This window comes from Ursus maritimus, unplaced genomic scaffold (assembly GCF_017311325.1).
Source record: "Ursus maritimus isolate PB19 unplaced genomic scaffold, ASM1731132v1 scaffold_19, whole genome shotgun sequence".
Classification (NCBI taxonomy): domain Eukaryota; kingdom Metazoa; phylum Chordata; class Mammalia; order Carnivora; family Ursidae; genus Ursus; species Ursus maritimus.
In genome coordinates, this window is record NW_024424341.1 from 45,405,670 (window position 1) to 45,423,174 (window position 17,505).

Sequence of the window (17,505 nt, forward strand, 5' to 3'; positions counted from 1 at the left end):
CGCTAAAAGAAAAAGCTCCCGCGCCCATGACACCTAGAACCAGCGGTAACCAGCGAGAAGCGGGAAACCGGCGCGCACACCGCCCCTGCGCACTGACTCCTCCCCCAGCACCGCCCCCTCGCACCGCCTCCCCCGCCCCCTGCGCGACTTCCCAAGCACCGCCCCTCGCACCACCCCCAGCACCGCCCCCCAGCGCCGTCCCCACAGGACCGCGCACCCCGCACCACCTCCCAGCACCGCCCCCCGCACTACCACCAGGCGCCACAACCCACCCCCGCCGCACCGTAACCCAGCACCGCCCCCTCGCACCGCCCTCCCAGCTCCGCGCTCCCAGAACCCACCTCCCAGCACCGCCCTCCCAGCACCACTTCCCAGACCACCACCCAGCATCGCCCCCCGCCCCTCGCACTACCATTCAGCACCGATCCCCCCCGGAACCGCCCACCCAGCACCTCCCCCTCCCCCTCCAACTCTACCCACTCGCCCTCCCAGCACCGCCCCCCAGTACCGCCCCCAGCACCGCCCCCCGCCCCACCACCCAGCACCGCCCTCCCAGCGCCATCTCTCCCCCTCCCCAGCACCGTCCCCAGCATCGCCCCCAGCACAGCCCTCCAGCGCGGCCGTGGGCGGAACGGGAAACGCCGGCCGGGGAGACTGAACCCTGAGTCCGCGCCTGGCGCCGGGCCAATGACAGCCCGGGAGCGCGGCGCCGCTTCGGGCCGGAACTTCCTGCGTTCCAGGCCAGCCAGTCCCGGCCCGGGCCCGGTGTGCGCGCCCGCGTCACCGGCCTTTCCGGAGCTAGGGGGCAGAGACCGGGGAACTGGAACCCTGCTCCGCCCCGCGCCCCAGAGACGCGGGCCCGCCAGGTCCGCCCGCGCCCCACATCCGGCGCGCCTGCACCAGCCGGGAGCCAGAGGCCCGAGGGCCCGCCGCGCCCGGGGCCAGGTGAAGCCGGGGGGTACTGGGGGCTGACCCGTGTCCCGCGGCTCCGCTGCGAGCCCGGGCACCGATGGCGGCACTGGGGGCTGATCCGTGTCCCGCGGCTCCGCTGCGAGCCCGGGCACCGATGGCGGCGGCGGCGGCACTCGGGGACCCCGCACAGGTGAGCGCACAGGTAGCGGCCGCGATCCCCACGTCTTCGTGCCTGGCGCCCGCACCGCGGAGGTGGACCTTGTCTTTTATCTTCTCCCACCTCTCCTCGGCTTTTGAGTCTGGGGGCGCTGGAGGGGAACTGCACCCAGCCTGGAGTGCTGGATCCAGGCCGGAGATATACAGAGCGCTTCCCATTTCCGAAATCTAGGGTCAGGAGGCGAGGAAGGGTTTCCTAGGGACAGGGACGGGCGTGTGCAAATGCTTGGCGGTGAGATTGAGCTGAGTGTTCGGAGAGCCGGTGGGAGACAGTGAGCCCCGGAATGGAGGGCTGCTGAGGGTGTTGGGAGCCATAGACGGTTTCGAGTAGAAGAGGAAGACGATCTGACTCGGGTCTTGACAGGCGCCATGTGGACGCAGAGCGGAAAACGGACTTGGTTTACGGGTGGAGGCAGGGAGGGAAGCAAGGAGTCCGCTCTTGCAGTAGTTCAGGTGAGTACGGCAGGTGGCTGGAGGTAGAAGTGATTGGATTCTGGATCCCTCTTGTAAGTCAGGCTGCCCAGATTTTCTGATGTAGAAAGTGAGAAAGAGAAGGGATGGCTTTTGGCTTCAGCAGCTGGAAGGATGCATGCGCCATCAACTGCGATGGGGCAGTTGGTTGTGGAAGGAATTTTCAATATAAAAGCGAATGGGGTTTTGGCCCGGCTGAGCTCGGATGTCCCAGAGACCCCTGAATGGGATTGAGTGGGCATCTAGACACCGGTTATGGTGTCTTGGGGGCGGTATGGTTAAGGTTATGGGAGACCGAATACACAAAGGGACAAAGGCCAGACCATATATAAAAATAGAATTCTTACCCACAACCTGCAGGGACCTGCCCAGGAAACCAACCTCTTTATCTACAATAAACAACCCAGGAAGCTGGCCTGCTTAAATTAGCCTTGCAGGAAGCCAGATTGCCATCTCAAGTGACAATCCAGGAACCGTAGCTTCTGTAACAACTGGCCCCAGATGACCAGGGCTAGATTAATAACTGACAGCTTCTCTAATTTTTGTTCCCGGTACCAACTTGCGACCAAGCAGAGAAAACCAAATATGCCCCCTGACCAATCACATAGGATGTGCCTCTTCTAGTTAGCCTGCCTACAGCTTCCCCGGGCCAGCAGCCCCCAGTCAGGGCACATCTGAAGCCTTCACTTTTCTGCTCTAAAGCTTTCCCGCTCCTCTGCCTGCCTTTGAGTCTGCCAGAACGTCAGCGACAGCGGCTCTCTCCCTTGCTACCACAAGCTCAGTATAAATAGCCTTTGCTTTTCTTACTTGGTTAGTCTTTCCACAGTTCAAACATCTAAAATGTGGCGTCTGGTATGGGGACAAGGGTGTGGTGTGTCCAGTTCAAGAGGGTGAACCTTCAGGTCACCGTGGCAGTGGTGTTAGAGGGAAAGAGGAAGGCGGGGCCTGAGAACTGAGCACGGGGTCTCTTGCTGGGACACCGTGGTTGGCTTGTTTGGCATCATCAAGACAGACATGGAGGAGTAGTGTTCATGGTGGTGGTGCTGTGTGGGGAAAGGGGGTCTGGCTGGGAGTGTAGACATGGGAGGGAGGCTCAGTCGTAATGCAGGTAGGATTACAGCGAGCCCCGGGCTGGTGCTCATTCACCCCTCTGCACCCTCAGCAGGCCATTGTGGTGCCCCTTGATGGGGCCTGGGGGTTTTCAGTTGGGCTGGGGAATTAGCTCCGGGGCAAATGGGGTCAGCTGGGAGTGGGTGACCCTGAGTGGGTGGGGATAGGAGGACCCATGTGCAACATCGAAGAGGAAGAGGCCTGAAGGTATCTGATATCTGTGTGGCTCTGCGTGGCTTAGATTGAAGCCAGGAAAGAGCTGGGCGAGGAGACCTTCAGATTACGGGCTGGTGTTGCCCTTGGCAGTGGGAGCCATCCAAGGGTCTGGATGGGGTCATGGTTGTATTTGCTAAGAACTTTCTGGATGTCGTATGCAGAGTGACATGTGAGGGTCTGTGGCGATGGCTATGATATGAGCTGGGATGGGGAGAGGGTACAGTGACTTCTTGCAGTCCAAGGAGTGAGTGTGAGCTATTGGCCCCAGGGCCTTGGTACTGGCAATTAGGGGAGAAGATTGAGTCCATGTTTGTGGGAAGCGTGATCTTGGTGACATGGGAGGGGGCCCACAGAGGAGGGGGTTGAGCCGTGGTGTCTCTCTGCCCACCTGCCCGTTGATGCTGTGGACTGACACAGAGGTCAGGTGAGGCACAGAAAAGAGCAAACACCAGTGGAACCAGGGCCTGGGATCTCCTCTGAGTTGGGAAGCTGGGGAGGAGGGGGAGCAGGGGAGTCGTGAGGAGAGAAGCCGATCCTGGAATAAACTGTCCCCATCATGGCAGGGCTGTGTGACCTTTGAGGACGTGACCATATACTTCTCCCAGGAGGAGTGGGGGCTCCTCGATGAGGCTCAGAGGCTTCTGTACTGTGACGTGATGCTGGAGAACTTTGCACTGATAGCCTCGCTGGGTAAGGCCTTCGCACCCACCCGGGGTTCTGAGCTCGTTTCTGCCGGTCCCCTGTTCCTTCCCACGGCCAGACCTATGGGCACCGCTTCCTTCCCCACTCTCCCAGGATGTGCGTTGCACGTTCCAGGCCCATGCCGAGTGCAGTGTCCCAGCCTCTCCCTGAGCAGCCCCAGTACCTGCTCCCCCAGAGCATTGTGGGGAGGGGGCCGGGAATGAGGAGTCTTGCAGGGAGCCCAGTGGATCCAGCTGGCTTGGCCAGTCTCTGCCCGAGTGATCATGTCCTTTAGCTAACGCTTCCTAGGGCCTGACGGCCACAACCCTGACGTGGTTACCGCTTGCTGTGACCACTGGGATGTTCCCGCCGTAGCTCCCTTGTGTGTTCCTGTTGTAATATCTCACTTTCTTTCCTGTGGTCTGTCATCAGGTGGTTCACCTGGCCAGGGCCTGGCCACTTACCTGCCCTGTCTTTCCCTCAGGACTTACGGCTTTCAGGTCTCACATAGTTGCCCAGCTGCAGATGGGGGCAGAGCCGTGGGTACCTGACAGGGTGGACATGACGTCAGCCATGGCAAGAGGGGTGTACAGCGGACCTGTCTCTGGTGAGTGGAGGGGGGGGACAGGTGATGTCACTACTGTCTTCAAATCACACCTGCAGTTTTTCTCATGTTCATCATGGTTTTGGTGCCAAAGCCAGTGGCCACGTCTCTCTTCTTCCTTTCTTTCCCGTTCTTGCCACATCGGCTACACTCTTTCCACAGCTCCCTCTGTGACTGTCTCCAACGTGGACCTACACCTAATATGTTATGATAGGTGCATATTCCCTTTCATAGTCTCAAATAGCGGTTACTCAGTTGCAATCAGATTTTCCTGGGCCTGGACACACCGTTCTGCACGGGGCTGGTGTGTTAGCAGCGGCCAAGGCCCTGCTGGAAAGCCTTTAGAGAGAAGTGAGTTGGAGACCCCGCTTTCCGGCCCAGTACTGTGCCCCATCTTGTGTCCTTGGTCCTGGCCAGGCCTCCCCTGGTTTGTGACCTTGCCAGGCAACAGTACTGCAGAGCAGACCATTCCTCACCCCGACCTCAGGCCCCTCTTCTTGCCAGCGGTCCCGAGGATGCATGCCATGGTCAGGCCTGATTTGTCACGGGGCTGCTTCCTTCCACCAGAGTTCCTAGGAACTTCACCAGCATTTCTCTGCTTTCAGGTTTTTGCTATGAAACAGAGGGTGAGTGTAATGTGTCTGCAGAAGGAGTGTCACAGGACAGGAAGCTCCAGGTGGCTCTGTCTAACCAGAAGGACTACTCCTGTGACACATGTGGCCTGCACTTGAAAGGCATTTTGCACCTGACTGAACACCAGGCAACACATCCCAGGCAGAAGCCAGACGTGTGTGAGGCATCTGGGAGAGGGTTCAAGTCCAGTGCAAACCTTCACCAGCATCAGAATGTAGACAAGCCTGTCAGAAGGGATGAGGACAGGGCCTCACTTGTGAGGAGCTGCAGAGATGACACATCCACGGAACCTTTCACAGTCAGGGAGGATGGGAAAGCCTTTGTGGGCGAGACGGCCACATCCGGGTTTCTGCAGCATCGGGTCGCTCACAGAGTGGAGGAGCCACCCCAGAGCACTGGCGTGCAAAGCCGTAACAAGTGCCGTGAATTTGGGAGCACTTTTAGTGACAAGCCCACGCCTGTTCAGCACCAGAGAACCCACACCGGAGAAAGGCCTTATGAGTGCAACAAATGTGGGATATTCTTTAGCCACGCCTCCAGCCTCTTCCAGCACCAGCGAGATCACAACAGAGGAAAGCCTTACGAGTGCTGCGAATGTGGGAAATTCTTTAGCCAGCACTCTAGTCTCGTTAAACATCAGAGGGTTCACACCGGGGAAAGCCCTCATGTGTGCAGCGAGTGTGGGAAATTCTTTAGCCGGAGCTCCAACCTCATTCAGCACAAGAGGGTGCACACGGGAGAGAAGCCTTACGAGTGCAGCGAATGCGGGAAGTTCTTCAGCCAGCGCTCCAACCTCATTCATCATAAGAGGGTTCATACGGGCAAAAGCGCTCATGAGTGCAGTGAGTGTGGGAAGTCCTTCAACTGCAACTCCAGCCTCATTAAACACTGGAGGGTTCACACTGGAGAAAGACCTTATAAGTGCAATGAATGTGGGAAATTCTTCAGCCACATTGCCAGTCTCATCCAACATCAGATAGTCCACACTGGCGAACGGCCTTACGGGTGCAGTGAATGTGGGAAAGCCTTCAGCCGAAGCTCTGACCTCATGAAACACCAGAGAGTCCACACTGGGGAACGGCCTTATGAGTGCATCGAATGTGGGAAACTGTTTAGCCAGAGCTCCAGCCTCAATAGCCATCGGAGACTTCACACTGGCGAACGGCCTTATCAGTGCCCCGAATGTGGGAAATTCTTTAACCAAAGCTCCAGCCTCAATAACCATCGGAGACTTCACACCGGTGAGCGGCCTTACGAGTGCCTCGAATGTGGGAAAACCTTTAGGCAACGGTCTAATCTGAGGCAACACCAGAAGGTTCACAAACCAGACAGGCCGTATAAGTGTGGCGAGTGTGGAAAAGCCTTCAGCCAGAGGCCTACCCTCGTCCGGCACCAGAAAATTCACACTAGGGAAAGGAGTGCAGAGAATGTGCACCCTCCTCCAGCACAACGATGTGCGGTGGAGATAAGCTCTGAGAACAGTCTTTACAAGGGGGCCATCAGCCAGAGGTTGAACCTTGTTCATCCCAGTGTCCACACTGGGCAGATTCCCTATGAATGCTAGTTATGTTGGAAGCTTTCTGGAACAAAGTAGCATTTTCTCACCGTGAACTCTACCAGACCTTTGTCATCATGAGGGTTTGCAGTAGAAGCCACTGAGCTCTGGCAGGTCTCCAAGAGCATGTGTCAGCCATTCCCTGTGTTCAGACCTCTTCTCTTTTTCCAAGAGGGAATCCCAAGTAGTCTGAGGCCAAAGGAAGATGTCATTCCGTCCCTCTGGGACCAGTGTAGCTGTGGACGTGACCCATTTTTGACCGTGAAGACCTGAGCTGGGTTCTGCTGGCAGCTTGCAGAGAAAGTTTCCCTTCTTTCAAGGACATGGCTGATCTCATATGATGCTCATGATGGCTTTATCCAGACTCCACATTTCCCATCCCAACAACTACCTACTTTATTGCCTTAGTGATGAAGCCACCTTTAATCCCATGTGTTTTGATCACTGTGAAGTGGGTTGAGAACACAGTTAAGGTCTACCAAACTAAAAGGGTCTCCAAAAGTATTGCCTCAGGGAAAGAGCAGGGTGGTGGAGAATAGCTCTCAGTCCAGATTTGGCCTCCTTTGTGTGGCTACTGAAGGCCTCCTGGGAAAGATGGTGGGACTTTGTGGGCCTAATGTTGTGATCTGAATGGCGTGAATTTTTGTGAGCCAGAGATGACCTGAGGATGGGGCAGTTGTGACAGCCTCCTCTGCACCTGGAGCAGCATGAATAGGGCCCCTTGTTTCCAGGGGAAGCCTCACATTCCCTAGCACTGTTAAGCAGACACTGTTTACCTGGCACCTGCCAAGGAGCCATATGCCTTGAAGTTTAGGATCTGGTATACAGGTCTCCTAACTGTTAAGACTTACTGGGCCCAACTGAGACCATAATTTGTATGGAAATACTGGGGGTGATAATGGAGTAGGTGAGTCTGCAGCAAGCTATAGGGAATGTTCCTGTTCTAAAAGTGCATCCACAAATGTTCCTTTGCGTGTGACTGTGCAGGATTCAGGCTTTGCAGAAATTCTCAGGACCTCCAAACCTCTGTCTTATGACTTAGGTCACTGGCAGAGCAAAAATCTAAAGGTTTTGTGGGTACTAAGGCTCCTTGCACTGTTCGTGCCACAGCTATTGCTACATTGGCACGAGAGTAGGGGCTGAGAGAAGGTAGATCCTGTACTCCAGGGGTGTAGCGTTTGTCACATAGCCAGCCATTTTTGCTGCCAAGGCATGAGCGAGAGAGAGAAGAGCGTCAATGTAGGGTTGCCAAATCTTCTAAATTTCTAAAATGAATGGGAGATCAGATTTTTATATACAACAATTTCTTTAAATGCTTTGTTGAGATATAATTGTCATGCAACAGTTGTACATATTTGATGTGCAGAATTTGAGAAGTTTTTCAGTATGTATACACTCAGGGAACCAACACCAGAGCCATGACAATGGACCTTTCCATCACCCACAAAACTACCTCGTGCCCTTTACTATCCCTTCTTGCCTTCCCAGAAAACCATTGATTTACATTTTTTTTTTTTTACTATAGGTTTGTTTGCCTTTCTTAGAATTTTATACAACTGGAATCATAAAGTATTTATACCCTATTTTTGGTCTATTTTCTTTCACAATGTAATTATCTTCAGAATTATCCATGCTGTATGTATAAACAGTTCATTCCTTTTCCTGTTGAGTAGTGCTCTCTTGAGTGAATCCACTGCAATTTTTTATGCTTTCTTTTTAAATTAAAAAATCTCTGGTAAAATATACATAACATAAAATTCACCATCTTAACCATCTGTAAGTGCACAGTTCAGGGGTATTAAGTACGTTCATATTGTACAGCCATCACCACCGTTCGCATCCCAAGCTCTTTTCATCTTGCAAAACCAAAAGTCTGTACCCATTAAACGATAACTCCAAAGTAACCCCCTCTCCTTATCCCCTGGAAACTGCCCTTCTACTTTCTGTCTCTCTGAATTTGACTAATCCAGGTACCTCATATGAATAGAGTCATCTAGTATTTGTCTTTTTGTGACTGGTTTATTTCACTTAACATAACGTTCCAAGGTTCATCCATGTTTTATGGCATGTGTCAGAATTTCCTTTCTTTTTAAGGCTGAATAATATGCCATTGTATTTCGATGCCATGTTTTGCTTATTCATTCATCTGTCAATGGATATTTGGTTTACTTCCACCTTTTAGCTATTGTGACCCTGCAGCTGTGAACATGGGTGTACAAATATCTCTTTGAGACCATGCTTTCTATTCTTGTTTGTTTTTTTTTTTAAAGATTTCATTTATTTGAGAGAGAGTGAGCAAGAGAGAGAGAGAGCACGAGTAGGGTGAGGGGCTGAGGCAGAAGCAGGCTCCCTGCTGAGCAGGGAGCCCGATGTGGGGCTCAATTCTGGGACTCCAGGATCATGACCTGAGCTGAAGGCAGACAGTTAACCAACTGAGCCACCCTGGCGCCCCCTCACTTTCTTTATAGATATACCTGGAAGTGGAATTACTGGCTTATATGGTAATTACATTTTTAATTTTTTGAGGAACCTCCATACTGTTTTCCACAGTTGCTCTATCATTTTCTATTCCTGCCAGCAGTATACATGGGTTCTGATTTTTCCACATCCTCACCAACACTTGTTTTATTCTTTAAAATTTTTTTTTAAAAATGTTTGAATAGTATTTATCCTGATAGATATGAAGTGGTTTCCTTTTGTCCTAGCTTGTTGATTTTTTATCATGAAAGGGTGTTGGATTTTGTCAAATGCTTTTTTTGCATCAATTGATAGGGTCCTATGTTTTTTCCTTCTGTTAATGTGGTGTATTACACTGATTCATTTTCATATGTTGAAACTTCCTTGCATTCCAAGAATAAATTCCACTTAAACATGGTGTATAATCCTTTCAGTATGCTGCTAAATTCTGTTTGCTAGTATTTTGTTAAAGATATTTGCACCAATGTTCATAGGTAATATTGGCCTGCACTTTTCTTGTAGTGCAATTTTCTGGCTTTGGTATCAGGGCAAATGAATAAGGAATTGTTCTCTCCTCTTCAAGTTTTTGGAAAATCTTAAAGATTAGTGCTATTTCTTTAATGTGTAGAATTCACCAATAAACTCACTGGGTCCAGAGCTTTGTTGTGGGGAGGTTTTTGGTTGTTTATTCATTATACTTACTAATTATAAGTTTATTCAGATATTCTCTTCATGATTCAGTCTTGATAGGGTTTGTGTTTCTAAGGATTAGTCTATTTCATCTAGGTTCCTGTCAATTTTAAGTCACATCTTTTCTTGGTCTGTTATTAGTTTCATAAATGTTTATAATTGTTATGCCTTCTTGCTGTATAAAATCTTTTATTATGATATAAAAATGTCCAAATTTGTGTTGTAAACTTTTTTTGTATGGAAACTTATTTGTACGGAATGTTTTTCCATCCTTTCACTTTCAACCTACTTGTGTCTTTGGCTGTCAAGTTAGTCTCTGTGGACAGCGTATAGTTGGATAATTTTTTAAACATCCATTCTGTCAGTCTCTGTCTTTTGATTGGAGAGTTTAATCCATTTACGTTTAAAGTAATTACTGATGAGGTATTTACCTCTGTGATTTTGCTATTTGTTTTCTAGATGGCTTCTTTGTCCTCCGTTTCCTATATTACTACTTTTGTTTTTCATTTTTTTAACATGAAATGTTTTAATTCCCTTCTCATTTCCTTTTGTGTATATACTATAGCTATTTTCTTTGTGGTTACCATGGAGATTATGTTGAACATTCAAAAATTATTAACCCTCTAATTTGAATTTTTATCAACCTAACTTCAATACCATACAAAAACTTTGCTGCTATGTAATTCCATCCCCAACTCTTTCAGTTATTGATATCATGGAATTACATTTTTATACATTTTATGTCTAAAACATAGGCTAATAATTGTTCTTAAAAATGCATGAGCTTTTTAAGAAAATGCATGACCTTTTAAAATCATGTAGAAATTTTAAAATGGAGTTATAGGGGCGCCTGAGTGGCTTAGTCGTTAAGTGTCTGACTTCAGCTCAGAGCGTGATCCTGGAGTCCTGGGATCGAGCCCCGCATCGGGCTCCTCTGCTGGGAGCCTGCTTCTTCCTCTCCCACTCCCTGTGCTTGTGTTCCCTCTCTCCCTGGCCAGCTTTCTCTCTCTGTCAAATAAATAAATAAATAAAATCTTTAAAAATAAAATAAAATGGAGTTATAAACTAAAGTTAACAATAACAGTAGTTTTAAAAATTGTCCATGTATATATCTTTACAAGTGATCTTTATTCCTTCATATGGCTTAGAATTAGTCCAATGCCCTTTGATTTCAAGTGAAAGGACTCCCTGTAGCATTTCTTGCTGGGCAGGTCTAGTGGTAACAAACTTCCTTCCAGATTTTGTTTATCTGGGAATTAATTTCTCCCTTACTTCTGAAAGACAATTTTGCCAGATATATGATTCTTGGTTACCATTTTTCTTTTCTTTCAGTATTTTGAACATACCAGCCCACTGCCTTCTGACTTCTAAGGATTCTGATGAAGAATCTGGATAATCTTACTTAGTATCTTTTGTACGTGACAAGTCATCTCTCTTGTTCCTTTCAAATTTCTCTGTCTTTTGACTGATTGTAATTTGTCTTCATTTGGGCCTCTTTGAATTTATCCTTCTTGGAGTTCATTGAGCTTCTTGAATGCTTATATTCATGTATTTCATCAAATTGGGAGAGTTAATTCTTCAAGCTCTCTCTCTTCTCTTTTCTCTCATCTCCTGGGACTCCCACAGCATGTATATTGTTCCTTTTGAAGGTGTTCCAGAGGTGCCTTACATGGTTGACTTCTTGAATCCTTTTTCTTTTGATTTTCCTATCTTGAAGTTCACTGATTCTTCCATATTCTCACACCTGCTTTTGAATCCTCTAACAAATTTTTCATTTCAGTTATGGTAATTTTAGCACCAGAATTTCTTTTTTCTTTTTATGTTTTCTTTGTCTTGTGTGATATTTCCATTTTTGTTCATAAACATTATTTTCTCGCCTTTCTTCAGGTCTTCCTTTCATTATTTGATCATCTGTAAGATAGTTGCTTTAAAGTCTTTGTGTAGTAGAGCTGCCATCAGGTCTTTTTAAGAGACAGTTTCTGATGATTTTTCCCCCCTCTGAGTGGGCCATACTTTCCTGTTTCCTTATATGCCTTGTGATTTTTTTTTTGAACACCGGACAATTTAAATTTAATAATGTGTTAACTCTGGAAATCAGAGTCTTCATCTTTCTCCAGGGCTTGCCATTTTTATTTAATTTAAAATTTAATTGTCATTGGCTATCTCTGCTGGGGAACAGCCTGTGGTGTATCTCAGGTCTTTTCTGACCCTGTGCCTTGACTTTTAAAATTCTCCTGTATATGTGATTGCTTTGGAATGTCTTAGCCCTAAATATTTGGCTCTCAAAAGGAGAGAAAGAAAAATGAAGGGGGAAGAATGTGCTAGTCCCTTAAATTCCCTCGAAGTCACTCTGCCAGAGAGGGAAGGGCTTGCAATTGAATAAGGGTTGCACAAATGGCTGCCCATCTCTGTTTTCACCTCTGCAATCAGGTTAGAGCACAGATCCTCAATATTTGGAGAGTGGGGTCCTATCCAGGCTCCCAAAAATTGCATGCAAGCTGCTCCAGGGACACACATGTAGCTGCCTACCATAGGGCAAGGGGATGAGGGATGGGAGCTGCTACAGTGCTAAGGACTGACACTGACCCAAATTAACCGTAATTTACTACTGCTTATGCCCTCCTCTGGAAATTGTAAGCCTTTGAATGGACCCCACAGTTCCAAAATAGTTACAGTAGACACATTCTGCCAGTACAGTTGTCAGGATAGGGAGATGACTTCCTAGTGCTTCCTATCTTCCCAGAATCCTTCTTCAAATGCACTATAATTTTTTAACATTTTTATATGTTAAATGGCATGGGATTTTGGCTATTACAAATTAAGCTATGACCATGAATTTACAGGTCTTCATATGGGCCTATGCTTTCATTTCCTTGTGATAATATCTAGGAGTATAGTACCTTTGTCACAGAGCAGAGGAATATTTAAATTTTAGATAACTGGCAAATTGTGTTCTAAAGTGCTTATACGATGTTACTTTCCCCCAGCAGTGAATGACTTCCAGTTCTTCCATATACTAGCCAACAATTGCCATGATCAATGTTTTCAATGTTTGCCCTTTGAACAGGTAGGTAGTAGTAGAATCTCACTGTGGCTTTACCTTGCATTTATCTAATGACTCATGACCTTGAGCATTTTTAAAATGTTATTTATCACCTACATCTTTGGTAAAATGTCCATTCATATCTTTTGCCTATTGTTCAAATAAATGCTGGTTAATATGTCTATTTTCATTAACAAGGTCTTTTCAAGACCTTGTTACAAGAATACAATGAAACAGCAAAGAACTTTTTTGGAACTTCAGTCATTTATCAATGATGTTGGTAACTTATTTACTTAATGGGGTAATAAGTTTGAATACTTAAAATATTTCCTCAAAACTTTATGTTGTTCCCAACGGAAAACTATAGACACAATACATTTTAAGTTTAATTTGAATTATTAACATGTCTACTTTCTTAAAGCTTCACAGCTAATGAAACAATAAGTTGAGCTCTGAGTTATAGTGTTCACCATGCAGCCATTTTTAAGTTATGACATATGCTGTCCCTGAATGGGAAGTTGGGAAACTATGTGTAGTGGCACATAGTGGCCATCACAGAGATGAAATAGATGTAAATAACTTTATGCAAAGATTTCTAATTCCAAATTTAACTTAATAGATATAGGGTTATTTTTTATTATGTAAATTTCAGTCATTTCTGCCTTTAAAGGAATTTGTCCTTTTCACTTAAGTTGTCTATTTATTGGTATCAATAGGTTCATGATTTCCCCTTATTCCCTTTCAATATTTGTATAATCTGTAGTGATATCACCTTTCTCATTCCTGATATTGATAATCTGTGTATTTTCTTTTTTAATGTGATAAATCTTGGCTAGAGGCTTATCTATTTTATTATTCTTAAGGCTCTTGGTTTTACTGACTTTATAGCTTAGTCTGTTTACTTCACTGATTTCCATTTAGAACTTTATTATTTTGTTTTCTTTTGCTTTTCTTTTCCTAGTTTTCATTTTACTTTATTTTTAAGATTTCTTTAAAGTAAACTCTACACCCAGCGTGGGGCTCAAACTCACAACCCTGAGTCAAGAGTCACATGCTCTACTGACTGAGCCAGCCAGATGCCCCTTGTTTTCCTGTTTTTTAAATGTGGAAACATTCTTTATTCTGATACTCTTGTTTAATGTTTTTTTTTTTTAAATAATTCACTTAGCCTTCAGTCCTGACAATTTCCTCTTATATTTCCTTCTAAATATTTTGTATTTTTACATTTTATTTCAGTCTGTGATCCATTAAGTTCATTTTTGTTTAAGGTAAAAGGCTTTTTTTTTTTTTTTTTCTCTTGTAGCTCAACATCTGAGCAAGCTGATAAGAAAGCCCTAGTGGTCCCTTCTTTTGCAAGATTCAAACAATGCAAGCCCCTGCCCAAGCCAAGGAAATGGTATTTACCTCAGCCCCACCTTCAGGTATTCTGGGTATGCTGGTCTGTTTCTATTAATAATAGAAAAAAAAACTGTATTTGGAAATTTTAATAAAAAGTTATAAAATACAGTCCTGCCCAGAGACACAGAAGTGAGCTATATCTCTCAGCTGTTACAATTTGAGCAATAAGAGAATACAGACCATTATGGATTAAAATACATTGAACACATAAAAATGAGCCCATAAGGAGAATTCTTTAAAAAGATAAGAAGATCTTACATGCCATTACATCTGTATGACATTGCAGAAAAATTAAGTATGAAGCTTCATATGAGTTTAAACTCACATGAAAGAATTGGGCAAAGATAAATAAAAATGTAAGTGAAATTTCTATAAAGTGGATACATACCAAATTCACACTGGTTGATACTTCTGGGGAGGTAGAATATGTGACTTGGTATTCAGACAAAGAAAAATTTCCCAAGCTCTTCAAAAAAAAAAAAAAAAAAAAAAAACTAAAACAAAAACCCCCCCCCCCCAAAACCCAAAGAGGTGGAAATTCATCCAAACTCATTTAACAAGGCCAGCATTACTGATACCAAAACCAGACAAGAACACCACAGAAAAAGAAAATTGCAATAAAATAATCCATTAAAAAGAACATACACTGTGATTAAGTGGGATTTTTTCCAGGCATGAAAGTATGGTTCAACATCCACAAATGAACCAATGTGATAAACTACATTAACAAATGAAAAATCAGAATCATGTGATCATCTCAATAGTTACAGGAAAAGCATTTGACAAAATTCAACATCAATTTATGATAAAAACTTTCAACAAAGTGGGTATAGTGTAATATATCTCAACATAATAAAGGCCACTTATGACAAGCCCACAGCAAACCTACTCAACAGTGAAAAGCTCAAAGCTTTTCTTCCATGATCAGGAACAAGACAAAGATGCCCATTCTCTCCACTTTTACTCAACATAGTATCACAAGTTTTAGCCAGAGCAATTAGGCAAGGAAAAGAAATAGAAAGCATCCAAATTGAAAAGGAAGAAATAAAACTATCACTATTTGTGGACAGTATGATTTTATATATAGAAAGCCCTAAGATTCCACCAAAAAACTATTAGAATTAATAAATTCAGTAAAGTTGCAGGATACAAAATCAATATACAAAAATCAGTTGTGTTTCTATATACCAACAAACTATCAGAAAGAAAAAATTAAGAAAACAATCCCATTTGCAATTACATCAAAAAGAATAAAACAACTAGGAATAAATTTAATCAAGGAGGTGAAAGACCCTTACACTGAAAATTTGAAGACATTGATAAAAGAAATCAAAGAGGACACAAGTCTAAAGATATGTCATGCTCATGGATTGGAAGAAATAATATTGTTAAAATGTTCATATTATCTCAAGCAATCTGTGGGTTCAGTGCAATCCCTATCAAAATCCCAGTGGCTTTTTTCACAGAAATAGAACAATCCTAAAATTTGTATGGGACCACAAAATTTGTACTACATAACCAAAGCAAACTTGAGAGAGAAGAACAAACCTGGAGGCATCACACTTCTTGATTTCAAACTATATTATAAGGCTACAGTAACCAAAACAGTATGGTATTGGCATAAAGCAGACACACAGACCTATGCAATGGAATAAAGAGCCCATAAATAAATCCATGTGTACATAGTCAATTAAAATTATGAGAAAGGAGCCAAGAATATACAATTGGGAAAGGACAGTCTCTTCAATAAATAGTCCTGGGAAAACCAGATAGTCACATGCAAAAGAATGAAACTATACCACTATCTTACACCATTCACAAACTTTAACTCACAATGGATTAAAGACTTGAATAAAAGATGAGAAACCATAAAACTCTAGAAGAAAACAGACAGTAAGCTCCTTGATGTTGCTCTTGGAGGTATTTTTTGGATCTGACTCCAGAGGCAATGGCAACAAAAACAAAAGTAAACAAATGGGACCAGATCAAACTAAAATGCTTGTGCACAATGAGGGAAACCATCAACAATATAAAAAGGCAACCTACTGAATGGGATAATGTTTGCAATTGATACATTTGATAAGGGGTTAATATCCAAAATATATAAAGGACAACTAGGTAGCAAAAAACAATCCAATTTAAAAATGGGTAGAAGATCTGAACAGATTTTTCCAAAGAAGACAAACAGATGGTCGACAGGCACATGAAAAGGTGCTTATTACCAATCATCAGGAAAATGCAAATCAAAATCACAATGATATGATATCACCTCACACCTGTCACAATGGCTATTAGGAAAAAGACAAGAATTAACAAGTGTCAGTGAGAATGTGGAGAAAAAGAATACTCGTGCACTGTTGGTGAAATGTAAATTGGTGCAGCCCCCATGGAAAACAGTATGGAGATTCCTCAAAAAATGAAAAATATAACTACCATATAATCCAGCATTTCCGCTTCTAGGTATTTATCCAAAGAAAATGAAATCACTTAATTCAAAAAGATATCTGCACCCCTATGTTCATTGCACCATTATTATGGAGACAATCAATGGATGAATGGATAAAGAAAATGTGGTATTTATATACAATGGAATACTATTCAGCCATAAAAAGAATAAAATCTTGCCATTTACAACAACATGGATAGATCTTGAGGTTATTATGTTAAGTGATATAAGTCAGGAAAACACAAATACCGTATGATTGCACTTATATGTGGAATATAGAAAAACAAAACACACAGATGCAGAGAACAAATTTGTTCTCAGAAGGGGGGGTGGGTAAAATGGACGAAGGAAGTCAAGATATAACAACTTCTAGTCATAAAATAAGTAAGTCATGGGGATGTAACGTACAGCATGGTGGCTACAGTCAACAATACTGTAGGATATATGTAACTTTTTATGACAATAGGAAGAAACTAGACATTATAGTGATTATTTCAGTGTATATACAAATGTTGAATCATTATGTTGTATACCTGAAACTAATGTTATATGTCAATTATGCCTCAATTTAAAAAATGGAAAAAAATGAGGCACTAAAGCAGCTGACTTGAAAGTGTATGTGTTTCAAATTATGGTAGAGTTGTGTTTTGTACCATCATTTCATTTGGATAATACCAGATATCAGTATCTATAAGCATATTTTTGGAGGTTGCATAGTTTACACAGAAAGGAAACATTTAAACTCCATCAAAATGAGTACTATATAGTAGCAAAATTTTGGAAAAGGTAAATGGACTCAGATGATGGTGTGAGTGGCCATCAATGGTAGGGGAGGGTCTGGGTGGAGGCTGGGGCTGTGAATATGTTGGATATAGTCCTACTGTCTATACAACATAAACACTATGGAGCCCATGGAGTCCAAAATATATCATCAAAGAAGGAAACGGGAATTGTTAGAGTGTGGTTATAAATGAATCAGAACTTGTTGAAAGGTCTCAATCATTATTCATAATTTTTTCTGATACATCTAATCTTCCTTGGACCAGTAACAGGCACAATGATATTTATCAGGA

At 44.2% G+C, this 17,505-nt stretch overlaps 1 protein-coding gene across 2 annotated transcripts; it reads left to right on the forward strand.

Annotated features, from left to right (window-relative positions):
• The first annotated feature begins 629 nt into the window (after window positions 1-629).
• On the forward strand, window positions 630-14,094 carry ZNF792 (zinc finger protein 792). Of its 2 annotated transcripts, XM_040632793.1 has the most exons (6): window positions 630-1,102; window positions 3,489-3,615; window positions 4,091-4,213; window positions 4,816-6,084; window positions 12,533-12,612; window positions 13,892-14,094. In XM_040632793.1, the coding sequence occupies exons 1-6, from the start codon at window positions 1,010-1,012 to the stop codon at window positions 13,901-13,903; spliced, it is 1,704 nt and encodes a 567-aa protein (XP_040488727.1). In that variant the 5' UTR covers window positions 630-1,009; the 3' UTR covers window positions 13,904-14,094. The 2 variants fall into 2 exon arrangements, with proteins under 2 accessions (XP_040488727.1, XP_040488728.1); XM_040632794.1 differs by lacking the exon at window positions 12,533-12,612 and having other exon boundaries at window positions 631-1,102.
• The last annotated feature ends 3,411 nt before the right edge of the window (window positions 14,095-17,505 follow it).

Bases quoted from the DNA above. Each gene is read 5' to 3' on its own strand.
- ZNF792 (XM_040632793.1), top strand. From the start codon at position 1,010: ATGGCGGCACTGGGGGCTGATCCGTGTCCCGCGGCTCCGCTGCGAGCC. The intron at 4,214-4,815 runs GTGAGTGGAGGG...CTCTGCTTTCAG, and splicing joins GTACAGCGGACCTGTCTCTG to GTTTTTGCTATGAAACAGAG. The intron at 6,085-12,532 runs GTGAGCGGCCTT...ACTTTCCCCCAG, and splicing joins CCATCGGAGACTTCACACCG to CAGTGAATGACTTCCAGTTC.